We start from the raw sequence: 16,434 nt of genomic DNA, 5'->3' as shown, positions 1-16,434 counted from the left end.
GGCAGTGAAAGACTAGTCAATGCGCATGCGCAGTAAACGCAGTTGTTGTTGCTTTATCGTCGCTGAAATTAAAAAGTGAAATGAATGCATGAGAAATAGCAAGATTCAGGGGCATTTGTACGAACTTGGATTAGATATGATATGAGAAAACATGTGACTTTTGGGAAACCGGTATTTTATTAATGTTTTATACCAGGTAATGGATTTTGTTGAGTTGTGCAGTATATAAAATTAATTAAACACAATCAGACAAGTGGACAAAGACATCTGGGGTAGTATTCACAAACACCATGTGAATGTATGTATAATATATATTGACAAACGTCCTGCTCTGATGGTGTTTGTGAAAACTACCCCAGATATCTTTGATATATTCCGGGAGGGAGGTATCTGTCTCGACTTGTGAAAAGAGTACTGAAATAAATAAAAAAAGACAGCACCAACAACACATACAACACATTCTTTTGCCATGAAATGAAAAATCAGGGCTGGTACACAGCTAGCCCAAATGATTCACCTGCTCATTGACGTGCACAGGGATATTATATTTCAGCATGTATTTTCTAGCTAAACCTCTCCCTGTGGCATGTTATATCCAGCTGTCAGATCATTTGACCTAGACTATAAATAATTTTCTACTTTTCAGCCTCATTACAGTTAACCCACAGAAACTTACCATCATTTCTGAATGAATATGTAAAAAAAACCCAAAACCAAAACATAATTTGGGGGAAAAGTATCATATTAAATCAGATCTTATATGAAAACTGCAAGTGTTACTGGGGTAAACTGAGGTAATCTCTCTATGATATCTGACTCAAGAACCATCAAAAGTTAAAAGAAAAAATTCTCCTTCCAAGCATTTGATCATGCAGTAAATAAACAACCAAATAGATAGAAAGACAGACAGACAGATAGATATACAGACAGACAGATAGATAGACAAACAGATAGATAGATAGACAGACAGATAGATAGATAGATAGTTAACAAGCAAGTACATAAACAAATAAAACGTCTGGATTTTTTACATATATTTTGTGTTTATACTGTAGGCATTATAGCGTTTACTCAGAAGAAGAGTCACTCCTGGAGTCAGCAAACATTACAAAATTATTTTATCCATGATAAAATTCTCATAAGGTCATCAAACAGGCAGAAATAACAATAACACACACCCCTCGTGTTAATACTTATTCTAAACTTTTTGAACAAAAAGTTTAAGGTTAAAGATGTTGCTACATCATGTTGTGTGTGTTGGTGAACTGGTCTATAGGTATGATTCACACTGAAGTTTCCCTAATGTAGTGCACTTGACCAACGCATGTTTAAATGGCATCGAGTGCACTCGGAGAAGAAGCTTAATTGAAAATGAGAAACGGCTACAGCAAAACGGTGTCCGAGGAGTCGCCGGTTAATTGCGCATGCGCATTGGTAAAGTCTGCTAAATTGGTCGACGCCAGTGTTTTCACCTGAAATTATATATGTGAGGTAAAAAATTTGAATTATTCATGATAAATAAAAATTCGCCGATGTTTAAATATATACGAGTAATGAGGGGCGAGTCCTAAACTGTGTTATAGGGTCAGAATGTATTGACATTAACCTGTTTTCTGTCTCGTTTCTCATTAGTTATGAGCTAAGCTAGCCTCCAGGTGCGGCGGTGTTAATGCTAGTATTTATATTTAATTTCTGTAAAATACAAAGCGTGTTCGGACATATTTTAAAGCAGTTGCTTAAACTGATGTTTGAGTTAAAATTTGAGTTTGCTGGTTGTACCGAGCGGCTTTAGGTAGCTCGCTGATGCTAATTTAACAGTTCAGTTTAGCTATATAGAGTAGCTCATGTACTTTCTACACGTGGCTAAGAGTGAAAGAACATCTGTCTATGTGTCAGTTAAATATTAGTTAACGTTGTGTAATTATAATACAAAAACACAAAGCACAAAGTTTCTGTTTTTTTCTTGTTTAGCACGCAGTGGGAATGTTGGAGAAAAACAAGGCCATTCAGTGACTAATGATTTAACTCGTATGACTTCTTCAGTATGAAAGCCACTTCATTAGATTTGGCTCATAGAAGGCATGAGAAATAATGATTAGAAATAAATGCACTGGCAATATTTTTTGTTTGAAATTGATTTTTTAAAAATTATTTTATTTAGGCTTTTTTTTGTAAAAAACATTTTATTATTAAAATGATTTTACTTTCCAGCTTATAATTTAATGTTTCGATCATCATTTGAATATCTCACCATTTTAGAGATGGGGGAATAGTGGCTGCAAGCATAGTTACTGATTTTTCGATTTTTCTTTACTGAGTAGTGAGGAACGTCCAGGATGAACCGTGCATTTTCACCATCTCTGGTTAGGCCGACCCTGCCGTTGAGGAGACCTGCATCAGGTCCAGGTTCAAGTCCAGGTCCAGGGACCCCAAGCAGCCTGAGCCCTGTAATTAACAACCAGGGCACATGCTCACCCCAAGACCTGTCTCTGTTGACTGGAAGCTTAGATGGTATACTGAAGACCATAATTAAATTTGTATAGTGCTCCTTCTGAAGGCCTACTTTGATATTTAATAACATCTTCCTAATTTTAATTTAGCTCTCAAAGCTGAAGGTAGCAGAAATGAGAGAGGGTGGATGCCTGGGAGAGATAACAGTGCTGTATGTATCTGGTCTCTATAACATTACACACTGCATTGTATTTTAAAAATGCAAAACAAGTCTTTATCACTGTAATTTGTTATGGGGCTCTTTGCCTTTCATAGAACGCTGAACCCATGCCTGCTCCAGTAACCGTGAGCCTGTGTAATTACTGCAGTAAGCAAGGTGGATGCTTTTGTTTAAATCTACATATTTCGTTCTGCTTTGAAATGCCATTTAAAATGCTCTGCTCTTATGGGACGTATATGTCTGTATCATTATGCTGATACGTTTGATCCTAGGCAATCTCAGGTGCACGCGCTGCAAAAAGACTTGTTACTGCTCGGTAGCTTGTCAGACAGAGGACTGGAAGGCCCATCGCCACATTTGTAAACCAAGTGCTCCAGAAACCAGTGCGAGGTACAATTTAGAATATAGTGTCATGGATATGATATTTTTTTTCTGCTATTGATTCAGTGTTTAATTATATTGTCTTATGTTGATTTCAATCAGTGATAAACCAAAGGAATCCCCGACGCTACCTTGTGGTGAAGGAGCTAGTATTTTGGAATCCAAAGTATAATTTCTTTCATTTGTTAAAAACATAAACATACATGTGAATATCTTGTTGCATGGAGCTTTATAAATCTTTTTTTTGGGCCAGGTGAACAATATTTATGTGGTGGAACCAAAGAGAGTTTACCTGCGAGATTTACACAAGAATAACCTCTCCAAAGGAGATGAAGTCCAAGTATGTTTTCAATTTAGTCTTCTGCATCTTGTGCTTTTTATGCTATGTTTCTTATCAATTCTATCTTCTTTCAGGCATCTGTGGTGGAAATGAGGACCCCTGGGAAGTTCTTCATCCACATCCAGTCAGTGGAGATGTGTGAGACCCTGAAGAACATCACGCTAAATCTTCAGAAGACCTATGGTGGTTCACCTGCATCTGTGTACACGCCTGAAATCGGGGAAATCTGTGCTGTGAAATTCTCTTTTGATCAGGTTAATCATATTCAGTTTTTAATAGTTCATATTAATAAGGAGACTGTAAGATTTTAAGTATAAAAACAGTGTCTTTAGCTGGATTTGCTACACAGTATTTATTTCCCTAGCTAAAATCTAGTTGACGTTAGAAATATTGTTGAATCAATATTTAAAGCTATATTTCAGTTATACTGGATATGATTATAACTGAGCTATGCCACTTTTTGACTGGTCAGGTAATCTAGGACTATGTTTGGAGAATGTTGGCTCTTAATAGCATTAGCATGGTTTCTTTATAAACAAGGCATTCTTGTCTCATTTCAGAATTGGTATCGAGGTGAAATTGAGTCTGTTGATTTGGATCATCACACTGCCACAGTGCTCTACATAGACTTTGGAAATGAGGAGGATGTCAGATTTGACCAGATACGCCCCCTGTCAGCAAATATTGATTCTGCACCACCATGTGTAGGGATTTCTGGTTGTTTGATAGCATGGTTTCATCGATTGATCATATGATAAATGTCGTTGTTTCAGCTGTTGTAATGGCTAACAAGTCTTCTGTTTTATGAACTCAATTTTGTAGGCTATACAGTGTTGTATTGCTGGAGTAACTGCAATCACGAGCAGTTGGACAGGCCAATGTTGTATTGCATTAAGGCAACTGGTTGCTGGAAAGAGTCTGACTTTCACTGTGGTGGATGTCCTGAACAGTAGCACTGTGTTTGCTGTAGATGCGCCTCTGTCCACACTTGGTAGAGCAAAGGCATTTTGCTTATGAAAATGGAATATATTGTAATATGTTGCCAGTTTATTCTCAAATATGAGCATATGGGTTTAATAGTCAATCAGCTAATTATGTGGCATAAAGGGAGCATTCATAATCATGAGTTTAATTAATCCACAGGTAAGAATCTCAGTACTTTCCTGATTGACCAGGGCTATGCAACGAAAGAGAACAATTCCACAAAGCCAAAGATCAAGCAAGATATCTGTGAGTTATTTGTAAAAAATCCATGATTTAAGTAGTTGGTTAATGAATTAATTTTTTTTATTCAGTTCCATTCGTCTTTCTTTTTTCTTTTCTTTTTTTTGTTTTTAAAGATTCTTTAATGAACGCATCATTTGAAAACTTCAAGTGTTTGTCTGATGGGAAAAATAAGAACACTGAGGCTCAGCCACCAGAGCCCTTGAGTCAAGGAGTGGGAGACACCTTCACAGCTATAGTCACCCATCTTCAGTCCCCTTCAGACATCATCTGCCAAAAGCTAGAAAATGCCAGTAAGAACACACTATCCCAGTTTAACCAGTTAGAGGCAGTTGAGCCAGTGAGAGCCTTAAATAGATAAAACAACTTTGAGGAATTGCAAAAATAATGTTGGTGTTTAGAGGGTAATATATTGTATGCGTTGGATGTTCTCATGTTTTTTCTGTGTAGGTGTTATTCAGCAGTTACAAACAAATTTGAGAGAACACTGTATTAAGACTCAGGCCAGCGAGAACTTCCGACCTGCTCCTGGAACAGTCTGCTGTTCCCTTTTCTTGGGTGAGACCTGTTTTGAATTTCTCAATTGGTTATAAAGGACTTGAGGTGGTGACCTTGTCCTGACTGTTAGTGTTCAGTGGTGTACATCATCTTCATGTTCCTTTACAGAGGACAATCAGTGGTATAGGGCCAAAGTGCTGGCATATTCCTCCGAGGCTCGGGTGTGTGTGGGTTACATAGACTTTGGGAACTCTGAAGAGGTGTCGTTGAATCAGTTGCGTCCCATCAGTATGGATCTGATAGCTTTGGCTACTCAGGCAATCCCATGTGCCCTGGCAGGTAAAGCAAAAAGCTTTCAACTGTTGGGACTTTCTGGAGGTGCTTACTGTCAGCTTATGAAGTGTTATTTTGAGCCAGAAAAAGCATTGTTTTATAAGCATCAATTAAATTTTAACATAACAGTTGATTTATTCATTGAAAGGATATGCTGTATCTTTCTTTGTTTCCAGCTATTAAGCCCACTTCAGATGCATGGTCAGAGGAGGCCGTAGTAATGCTGAAGAAATTGGTCTGTAACCGCTTCCTCCGTGTGGAGATTCTTGGAGAGCGAGATGGAACAGCTTTGGTCTCGATGGTTGATGAGTCCAGTGATCCTCAGACTAATGTAGCTGAGCTGCTTGTTTCTACAGGCCATGCTGCTGTAGGAAATATGGAAAAAAAGGAAGCAGTTGAAAGCCCTGGTGAGTCTCAAGAATATATTTAGGTTCCTGTCTTTAAGGTAGATTACATTTCTGCACATAAACGATATTCTGTGATATTGTAATTAAAAATCTGTAATATAGTAATAACTCGATCTCTCATATATTTTACACAATATACTGTTACACCAGACTTTAGGTTGTACATGACATTTCTCCCATGTTGCACAAGTTGATTAAACAAGGCTATTAATACTAATACATGAACTAAATATTTTGTAGCTTAAAATAGCTCTTATTGCAGATAAAAGTCCTCATAGAGTTCACCAATTTAAATGCATTGGTATGTCTTTTTGTGGTAAAACAGTTGCTTTGTGGTTACTCAGGCCAGGGTATAGTCTGAAAACGTGTTTCAGAAACTCTTAACTCTGTTTGGAAAGTGAATATGTAACTAAATCAGTAACCTACCTAGTGCATATGTAGTTCCATCTATTAATTATAACTTGTTTATTAATTTAAGCAGGTAATTTTTGTTCCATTAGTAGTTTAGTTTATTTTAAAAAGGCAATTGTTATGCTAAAGAACCTGAGCAATATTTTTACCCAACATACCTTTTTAAAAAAAAAATTCTAAACTAATTGTATTATAAATTGTAATGACATTGTTAGTCATGATGAAGCGTATGAAGGTAGGATGTATAAAAATATTGTCACTTGTCTATTGCGCTATGATGTTGCATTGCTAAACATTGTTGTTTTTCTTCTGGCAGATGGTCCAGCAGACAAATTGGAGTTGTCTTGTGCAGAACTTCCCATTGATGGCCAGAAGGTGGCGCTAGTGGTCAGTGTACTGGAAAATCCTGGACAATTCTACTGCTATAATTATAATGCAGAAGGTATGGTTTTCTCTCTGTATGTTTGTTGTTTTGAAAAGCATTGTTGCAGTGTTGAATGAGAGATATATGTTTGACAGACCTGCAGACCCTGGCAGAGTTGTCCACTGCTCTGATGAAGCACTGTGAGGCTGATAGGACTCCTTTCAACCCTACTGTTGGAGAACCCTGTTGTGCTCTCTTCAGTGGTCAGACGCATGTCTTTATTCACAACTGAATATGTTTGTACTTTAAATAAAAGTGTTAAATTATGATTTTATATTTTTATTTGTTTTTGCATGCTAAAATTCCATGAGGAAATGTACATTTTAACTCCTTTTGCTTCTTTTTCTTTTCTGTGAATCCATCAGATGGGAGCTGGTACAGGGGCATTGTGCAGAGTCTTGAAGGAGATGGAAATGCAAATGTGTATTTTGTAGATTATGGGAACACTCGTAAAGTACAGGCAGCTCATCTAAGAGCCATCAAACCTAGCCTCCTCAAACTCCCTTTCCAGGCCATATGTTGTTGGCTTGCAGGTATATCTTGTGTGTGTGTTTCTGTGCTTAAGTATGTATCTGGCACATCGATTGTACCAGCACAAAAGAAACTTGGGTGTTGCATGGGAGATTTATGTACCGCTTAGTTAAATATTGGCCTTGTTCTGCCTAACCCCACTTCCTGCAGGACTTGAGCCTGTAGGAACGGAGTGGAGTAAGGACGCAGTGCAGAGGTTTCAGACTCTGTGTGTGGGGAAGCAGCTCACTGGCAGAGCATTATCCATCACCGAAAAAGGTTATGGAGTTGAGCTGGAGTATAGTGGCCACAACATTGCTGCTGTACTCATTGCAGAACAGCTTGCCAAACCTTCAGGACAGGAGAACAAGCCTGATTCACAAGCAGCCACGTTCACTGAACCAGTAGAAGCATCTCCTGCTCCGGTGCCTGCTGAAATTCATTCGTGCACTGAGCAGCAAGCTAAAACAACTGGACAAAAACCCACCATATCACAGTCCAGCACATCAAGTGAATGCACATTACACTATATGTATTATCTGAATTTCTCCAGACAAATGACATTTAGAAAGTGCATAGAATTCTGTTAGCAGCTGTAGTTTTTTTGATTTCTATCAAGACAATTACTTTACTATTACATTGTGTTTTTAAATGATTTTGATTATTGACTGGTTGTAATTGAGTGTCCTTCTACATAGCTGTTTCATTTCCTCTGGACTGGAAGACAGTGGAGTTGCCTCGCAGCAAGACTTTCCAGATTCAGGTGGCAGCAGTGACCAGCCCAAGTCTCTTCTATGTGATAAATCCTAGAGAGGGTGTGAACTTTGCACGAATATTTAAATAATTGTATTTTTATTAATAATTGGTTGGATCTGTATCGACAAAGTTTGAGATTGGGCAGTTGGGCACAATTGCTTTTATCTCAGGCAAAACTGGATACTTTATCATGCTTTATAAATAGTGCTATTTGTTTTGTCTAAACAGCCTAAAGTTAGACTGGTTTGCTCAGGATGCAGTGTTGAATTGTGCAGAAATGATCATGGAAATAACAGTTCTGACTGTTTTAATTTAGGGACAGTGTACATTTTATATGCTTGAGTGTTTTATTGCATCTAATACAGTGAACATAGAGAAGTTGCAGAGTGTTATGACGGATGTGACAAGGTATTGCAGCAAGCAGACCCTGCCCAACCAGAGCATGCCTTTACCTGGAGCAGCCTGCTGTGCTCAGTTCTCAGGTTACTCACACTGAAAGTTCAACTATTACATTAAACAGTCATGCCAAAAAGAACCTACTAACAAACTCCGAAGCCATGCCATAACTAAATACAGCTATTATACAGTATACTGGAACTATATAGCATTGCTTTTAAGTGATGAGGTCCACTAAGCATTGAAGTAACTTTTTTTCATAAGCTTGGGTGAAGTTGTCTTAGAAATAGATGGGGGGTTTTTTTGTGTGTAAATTTTTATTTTTTATTTTTTTAATTGACTGAAAACACCTGGTGACATTCGGGAAAGACTAAATTGTGAAACTACAGTGGTGGAATTTTGGTTAAAGCCAATAATTCCATGTCTGTCCTAAAATAATAATTATATGCTTTCAGTGTGCACCTTTTGCTCTTAAATTAGTGTGGAGGAAAGAATCTTAGCGAGAATACCATTGTAGTACTAAATCTTTTAAGATTTTAAGTTTTTGTATTCGGCTTTGACTAACTACACAGAGGAGTGACCTGAACTATTTTGAGGACCAATTAATTACCTTTAAATATATTCTGTAAATAGGTTAAAAGTTACTGATGTAAATTATATCCTTAAATGTATTTTTGAGTAGGTGACAAAAATTGGTACAGAGCTGTTGTATTGGGAGTTACAAGCAAATATGCAAGTGTGATTTATGCGGACTATGGGAACATGGAGAGGGTTCCTGTCTCCAGCATCCTGCCCATCCCGAAAGCACTTCTGCAGCACCCATTTCAAATAGCTAGATGTGCTCTTTCAGGTAAGAAAGAGGAGTATTATTATTATCAGTTTATTTATTTTTTAAATCATCAATCAGGGCACACTTTTATAGCAATCCATAATGCCATTAAAGCAGCATTGCAAGTTAATTGTAAACTTCTTTTTCCAGGTAAAGAGCACTTCCCGACTGTGTGGCCTCCTGAGGTCCTGGAGCTTTTTGGTGTACAGCTGAGTGGCAAAGTGCTGGCCTCCGTAGATAACTTTGATGGCACCTTTAACCTGCTAAATGTTACCGAGCACTCTGCTCAAGGACACAACAACATCAACTCCATTATTTTAAGGGCACTGAAGAAATCTCCTGGCAAGTCTAGCACAGATACTCTGACTCAAGACACACAGGCCCAGGGACCTGGGCAGACACGAGCTGGTAGTGCCTCAGCTCATCATTTATCCGCAGACCCTGGGAAGCCCGAACCTCAAAGTCACGAAAAAGGTACATCTGATAGACACACGTTTATTTTGTGAGGAATATTTTGTTGCGAATCAATATTATTTGGCCTCCTTTTCACACATTTCTGGGCATTAGTGCAATACATTGAGTCACACAAAGTCATGTTTCTTTGACAATTCAACCACAGCTCCTGACTCTAGGTGGCTATCGTGAGTTCTGTAGGTCTGGGTTACGTTATAAATTCCACAACAAGTATAAATCGGCTATCATCTGTCATTAACAAGCTTCTCACCATATCGGAGAACAAATAAATGTCTAACCTGTTTAGGAGGGGGAAAAAGCTATCACTTCTAAATCCTTTTTCCTGATTATAGTATCACTTTCCACATGGTTTAGTTTGTTTACTCTCTCTCTCATGCCTTTGCTCTTTCTCTCCGCTGATTAGCTGCCAGCTCTCGTCTATCACTGCAGAGGTGGACTTATTTCTTGATGATATTTGCACTTTATTCTGCAGATAAAGTGGCTTCTCTGTACTGTCTAATACCCTGAGTGAAGGCTGATCAGATTATGATGATTAAGTAATAAAGATTTTCTGAAATAAAATGTATATTTTAAAGCAGAGGTTATTATTAAAGACCATTTCAGAAGTCTGAAAGTGGAAAAACATTCTCTTGCTCGAGTCCGCAGGTGCTGTTACACCTAGCTTTTTTTTCTTCTTTCTTTCAATTCTGGCCCAAAGGTGTTATTTAGCTACACATCCTGGTCATCGCATAGAGAAGTAGTTATGTTTGGGTTTTTTTTTTTTTTTTGTCTGATTTCAGAAAATATGAAGACTACGATGGCCAGCATGGAAAAGGAGGGCCCACAAGTCCCTCCAAAGGTTACAAGCAAAGGTGGGTATCAGTGACAACCCAGGGATCTAGTTACTGTGGTAGATTTTTGGTTTAGGACATTTGTTGAAATTGGTGTGAAAGTGGATTAGTTTCTTCTGCATCTGAAAATGTTACTTAATTTGTAATCTTCATGCTCATGTTATTGGTTTATTTTAGCAGCTCCTGCTTCGTGCTGTTGTGTGTCCCTTGAGCAGAAGGTGAAAACTGTTAACTTTTTTAAAATGCATGAATTTTTACTGTTTAATCAGCTACTGTTTGTTTTGTTTTTTAATGAATTGCCATTTAAAAACTTCCAATTTTTCTTTCTTTCATTATTCTTTTTCCCCAGATTGCCCACATTGAGGAGTTGCTCCTTCTTCTTGTGAAGCAAATGGGTGGAACACAAAAGTAATTAATGTAAATTATGTTCCAGTGTTTCTAAACAGTTTAAGCCGTTTAGTTTGTTTAAAAACAAGTTGTTTACAAATCCATAATTATGTGTACTGTATCTTATCTACAGTAGAGTGTTTCTACATGAGTATGCTTTACATTACAAATGTAAAATGTTCAATAAGACTCAGTATATTGGAGCCTTATTTTGTTACTAAAAGCAGTTAGTAAAAGTCTTAGTGCAGATTCATTAATTGATCTCATTTCAGATTGCATTGCTGCTGTGTGATGATTCTCGTTTCTGTTATTTTTTTAATTTAATTTTATTTTTTAACTAATAATTTTGCCTAATCATAAGCATTCTCATTTCTAAAACATTTGTTCACAAGGCTTGATTTGTTGTGCTTTTAGTTATAGTTTTAATAAAGTTATTTGCATTGTGGGGTTTTTGCATTTTTAATTTTTATTTATTTATTTTTTTGCACATGTTGATTTCTCTAATAGAATTTATTTTATAAAGCTCATTCATTAGATAACAGTTTTGTGACGGTTATGTGTACAGTACTTCATTTGATTTATTTTTCATTACCCATATCTTGACAGTTTGCAATGTGCAATCTCTTATCAAGTTTTTTGTGTTTGCAAAGAGAATCCAGAACAATTTCAATAATTCAGTAGTGTCTAATAATTTACATATCCCAAGAAAGGTTCCAGTAAAAGGACAGTAAGTCACATCGTGGGTTTACCCAAAAGTTTTGCACACCTGAGTAAAAAGATGATTTTTTTTTTGGGCCAAGCCCGAAATGGCAAAATATTAAGCTTTTGATGGTCTTAACAAATCATTGGTCAGGAAATTAGCAAGAATTAAACAAATAGATAAAGTAACTTAGTATGGTATAGCTTTTCCCTTTGATTACTGTAAATCTATGCCTTGTGGGTAAACTTGTGGACAACTTTTTAATTTTCTTTTTTTTTTATCATTATTTCTACTTCTTAAACTTTGTACACCCAGACATGTTCGTTAAAATTTTGCATCAAATCATTTTAATCATTATCATGGTTTTTACCTTTGCGTACAAGATTATAATAGTGAATTTCCCTGTTTCTAGCTTTTCCCCCCCCAAACAGTTCACTGCAGCAAAAGTAAACGAGCAAATGGGGGCACAGGAGGCCTCAGGAGTGCATTTGTTTTTCTTGCTAATTTTCTGCTAATGATTTTTTGCGATTTTGGGCTTTGCCTTTTTTTTTTTGCCCAGGAGTGTGTACCAAGGCATTGCGTTCGCATTAGGGAGCAATATATAGGCAGATGAGTGTTTTTATACCCACGGCAGATCTGATAGTGCTGAATGGGCGTCATATTTTCGACTCCCAAGCTGCGCGCGCTGGTCCTCGCGGTGGGATGAGTTGTGAGAAGCCGACACCACCGCGCGAGCGACTGAGACACGATTAGGGCACGAGGTGATCACAGCAGGTAAGAGCTCTTTCCTGTGCTTTAGTCCCAGGTTTTCGACAGCATACGGTTTTAATCGTTTCTAAATTAGTTCACGTAGCGAGATTTGGATACGATTGAGATTGCGCTGCAACCTGTTTGATTTACACACTTAGTAAATCTCAAAGACCAAAGCTTTCAATCCTATTTCAAATAACCTGTTTAAACCAGTGATGAACCCGAGTTATGTGAGTGCAAGATGAGTGATCAAGGGTGCTCTAAGTGTAAAGACCAGCGGAAGCCCATTGATTAGTACTGAACGCTAAACTTTTGTACTTCCTGAAGTGACAGTGTTATTTGATTCGTGCTGTATAAACTGAAGCCAGTGTTTACAGGTGGATTGGGGTTTCTTTGTGACTGTACGGTACTCTGGTGCTTTATGCGCAGCCTCTGTTGCGCATAAGTGAGAGTTTTAATGTCTATTTGCACCATCCTTCACACAGCTCTGCTTCACCATCACTTAACCACGATATAAACAACTAAACCCTTCTGGGTCATCACTCTTCTCTACCTCTTGTCTCACTTAGTTCTGTGGATCACTTTTACAAAGGGCTTCCAGGCTCCTTCTGACATTGCAAAGAGATGTGGTTTAAAATGAATGAATGAGGATTTGTTCCCAATACACAGGCTTGTGATTACTGGGTCAGAGGCCAAGGACATTCATTCTGTCCTGATTATTCTTTCTAAAGATAACCGGAGTTCATGAGTCGATGATGATGATATTAATTGCACCACAGTTCCGCCTCACAGATCCCGGGCTCCCAGTTCGATCCTGAGCTCGGATTACTGTCTGTATTTAATGTAATATGAGTTTTAGTATATGTTCTCCCTGTGCATGCGTGCATTTCCTCCAAACTCTCTAGGTTTTTTTCTTTCTTTCTTCTTTTCTTTTTCGTTTTCCTGAGTCCAAAAGCAAAAGTCCAAAGCCAGTAGGTGGATTGTCTAGGATCTAAAGAATTGCATTTACTGTAGGTGTGAATGAGTGTAAGAATGTGTGTGCATGGTGCCCTGTGATAGACTGGTGTTCACTCTGAGTGAATTCTCCTGCCTTGTGCCCAGTGTTTGAGATCTCCTGATACACTGTGACCCTGACCAGGATAAAGCAGTTACTGAAGATGGATACATTTATTATTATTATTATTATTATTATTATCATTATTATTATTATTGTATGAGCATTCTGCAACAATCTACTACATGGCTTAATTGTAAAGAGTACTTTTAGTTGGATAAAATGTTCAGAAAACTACACAGATTATTGCAGTCATATTTCATTGATTGTTCAGTTAATGTGTTTGCCTAAAGTGACCCTTACAGAGATGGACTAGGACCTAGACACCCACCTTACTCATGCCCCTTAAATTATACATTACGTCAGATGTTCAACATACTATACATGTCTTAAACATGCAAAGATGTCATTTATACACTTCTCCAACTCTGATTTGTGATGTGATTTAAGGTGTTTTATGGTCATTCTGACTCTCCTCTCATCTGTCTCTTCTCATCTGTTGTCAGTAGAGGATCAGTAATTTTCTTAAATACCACTGATGTGATATATGGTGGTTAGTGAAGGTAGGTACATGAAGCATACATTTAAGGACAAAGCCTAGCTTTAGATTGGAATGTAAGAAGTTAATGGAAACAGCTCCCTATCTAAACACACACAAACATATCTTTTGTCTCTCATCCTTGCACTGTCACAAGCCCCACTAGTCACGATCACATCCCAGTAAATGTGATGACTATCATGACATAGCTTCATCTAGATTTCACATAGGTGGTCCTGTGCTTGGAAATGCCTCAATCCTGTATGACCTGCAGTCACAATGCTGCCTGCTTCCAGTTGTCTATTAATAGGAAGGAAATACTGTATGTCTTTGCTCATCAACCATAAGCGTTCATATTCTCTTCTACACCTAAAACCTGGATTCCTCAAATCGTTCACAGAGAGATCTCTGGTATCCCCTGACTCTTCACTCTAGTGATTTTGTTTTGTGGATATGGTTCCTGCTGTTTACGTCGTTTTTGTGTACAGAATACTATTTGTATGTAATTGTGTTTAAAAAGAAAATGAAACAATTATAAATTCTTCAGAGTAGCTTACTTGATTCAAAATAACCAGTATTTTTGAAGTCTTGAGAAGAGTTAGTTTTGAAATATTCTTGGAATGTGGCCAGCCCTACACCATGACTCAGACATAACACATCTTTTTGCACTTCCTATGTTGTCTTTTTTTATTTTTTTATTTCAGTGTGTAGTTCTAAGAGCTAAGAACTACATCAAAAGCAAGACTACATAGTTGTATGATTGCTATCTTTGGAACAGACCTGTATAACACTGCAGTGTGCCTTTGAGTCCATAGAGCCTAAATGTAGGTAAGTTGATAACATGGTTCTTGTTGTGACAGCTAGTTATTGTGTATTTTTTCCTCCTCTTAAGATCTTTAGTAGCTGGTGGCATGGCTGTTAAAGACTGAAAAACAGTTCTAATAATGGTTCCAATTTAATTGAACTGAAACTCAGTAATAATTTAAAATATAATGAACAATAACAGACCTTACTGGTCCTATATAGTTACAGTTAATAGAAAGTTTTCTGTAGCCAATAAGAAGGCAGGTGCATCAGCAATCTCTTTGGGAATTCTCCACATCTGGGTATTTTGTAAAGAGTCCTAAGGGCACACAGTCTGTTCTGATGTTAGCTATTCATCACCCTCCTAGACAACATCCATGTGTTCTTTAAGAATCCACCATGACCCTTACCAGGATAAAGTAATTCGTCAAGATGAATGACATTGTGATTACATATTGCATATTAAATTTTTTAAATCCTACTACTAATGATTTTTAAGGCTACTATGATCATTTGATCTTACTCAACACAAGGCCATCTAATCTTATGCGAAGAAAAGAATTTCACTGTATATATGTATGTGATAAATAAAGACTTATCGTTATTGCATGGATTAGACATTAAGGTGCCAAACATCTTAGCTGTTGGAATCTCACCATCAATATTGTATCTTCATTGATATGTCTGTACAATTTCTACCAGGCAATTATTACCAAGTGATATTTTACTGCTGGTTTCACTTCAGCATTCCCAGATTGATTGATTATTCTCTTTTGATTGCTTAGTTTACATCAGTGAATGCATTAACACTGTTGCCTCAGACATTTTAAAGCCCAGTGGAGAAATTCAGAAAAGAAATGGAGGTGAACAAAGCTTACAGTCTATTGACACATATATATCTCATCTGAAATTGTTTCATAATTAAATTAAGCTTGTGAAGACAGCCTAACTGACAGTCACCCAGCTACCCTTTACCCCCACAGATGGTGATTAAACAGCCCCCAACCCTCACCCCCAGTAACTCCAAGCTCACAATGGGGCTGAAAGCACTACATCCACCTTCTAAACAACTAACTATGAAACACTTTTTCACTACTGAAATGTGCCAGTTGCCCCCTTGATCCTTTACTCACCATTTTCCATTAATAATGTATCTGGCTTACTCTCACATGACATTCTTAATATTATTAATAACTACAAAAGGGATTTATCTGCACAGTACCTGCTCATCCACTCATCATACTTTACCCTGCAGAGTCCATCAGTGTTTAGTTTTGGTACTGGTACACAGAAGATTTTACATGTACCTATCTCCTGACCCTCATACACTAGGTCTGTTTGCTCTTTATTTGACTGTTTAAAGAACATCAAGTTAATGATGTGTTTTAGTTGCAGGTAAATAATGATAAAAACAGAAATCTTTGTTACTGGGAATGGACAACAGACAAGAAATGCTTGATTATTTGTAGTCCCTATCTATGAAGGCTAAAAACTGTCAAAAATGTTATGTTTGCAAGGCAGAATTATATCACCTTATCCAGACATATCCAAGGTCTATGAAATTCTCTCAACTGATAATAGTGAGAAACATATTGCTTTTGTGTTAATCGTCTGGATTAGCAAAGAACTCTAGTACTAGTATACAGAGAGTGCAAAATGCTGTGGTACAATTCATATTCCACCTGTTCTCAAACAGCTGCATTGGCTGAATGTGAGC

At 37.4% G+C, this 16,434-nt stretch overlaps 2 protein-coding genes across 2 annotated transcripts in view; both read left to right on the top strand.

Moving 5' to 3' along the window:
• Positions 1 to 2,328: 2,328 nt before the first annotated feature.
• Positions 2,329 to 10,971, top strand: tdrd1 (tudor domain containing 1). The gene is made up of 24 exons (XM_053640424.1): positions 2,329 to 2,537; positions 2,767 to 2,827; positions 2,944 to 3,061; positions 3,155 to 3,218; positions 3,306 to 3,392; positions 3,467 to 3,646; positions 3,953 to 4,096; positions 4,215 to 4,383; positions 4,536 to 4,622; positions 4,733 to 4,909; positions 5,067 to 5,174; positions 5,283 to 5,453; positions 5,624 to 5,854; positions 6,582 to 6,707; positions 6,785 to 6,892; positions 7,055 to 7,222; positions 7,371 to 7,709; positions 7,898 to 8,014; positions 8,321 to 8,437; positions 9,034 to 9,201; positions 9,331 to 9,654; positions 10,434 to 10,505; positions 10,665 to 10,702; positions 10,834 to 10,971. Exons 1-24 carry the CDS (start codon positions 2,337 to 2,339, stop codon positions 10,894 to 10,896), a joined length of 3,438 nt encoding a protein of 1,145 aa, XP_053496399.1. The 5' UTR covers positions 2,329 to 2,336; the 3' UTR covers positions 10,897 to 10,971.
• vwa2 (von Willebrand factor A domain containing 2) overlaps positions 9,714 to 16,434 on the top strand; it is a 25,674-nt gene continuing 18,953 nt past the window's right edge. The window contains exon 1 of the mRNA XM_053640319.1: positions 9,714 to 12,345. The gene's annotated coding sequence lies outside the window, so the exon portion shown is untranslated. The remainder of the gene's footprint in view (positions 12,346 to 16,434) is intronic.

This window comes from Ictalurus furcatus, chromosome 13, assembly GCF_023375685.1.
Source record: "Ictalurus furcatus strain D&B chromosome 13, Billie_1.0, whole genome shotgun sequence".
NCBI lineage: Eukaryota > Metazoa > Chordata > Actinopteri > Siluriformes > Ictaluridae > Ictalurus > Ictalurus furcatus.
Note: the sequence above shows the minus strand (reverse complement) of the source record. Positions and strands in the feature narration are given on the sequence as shown.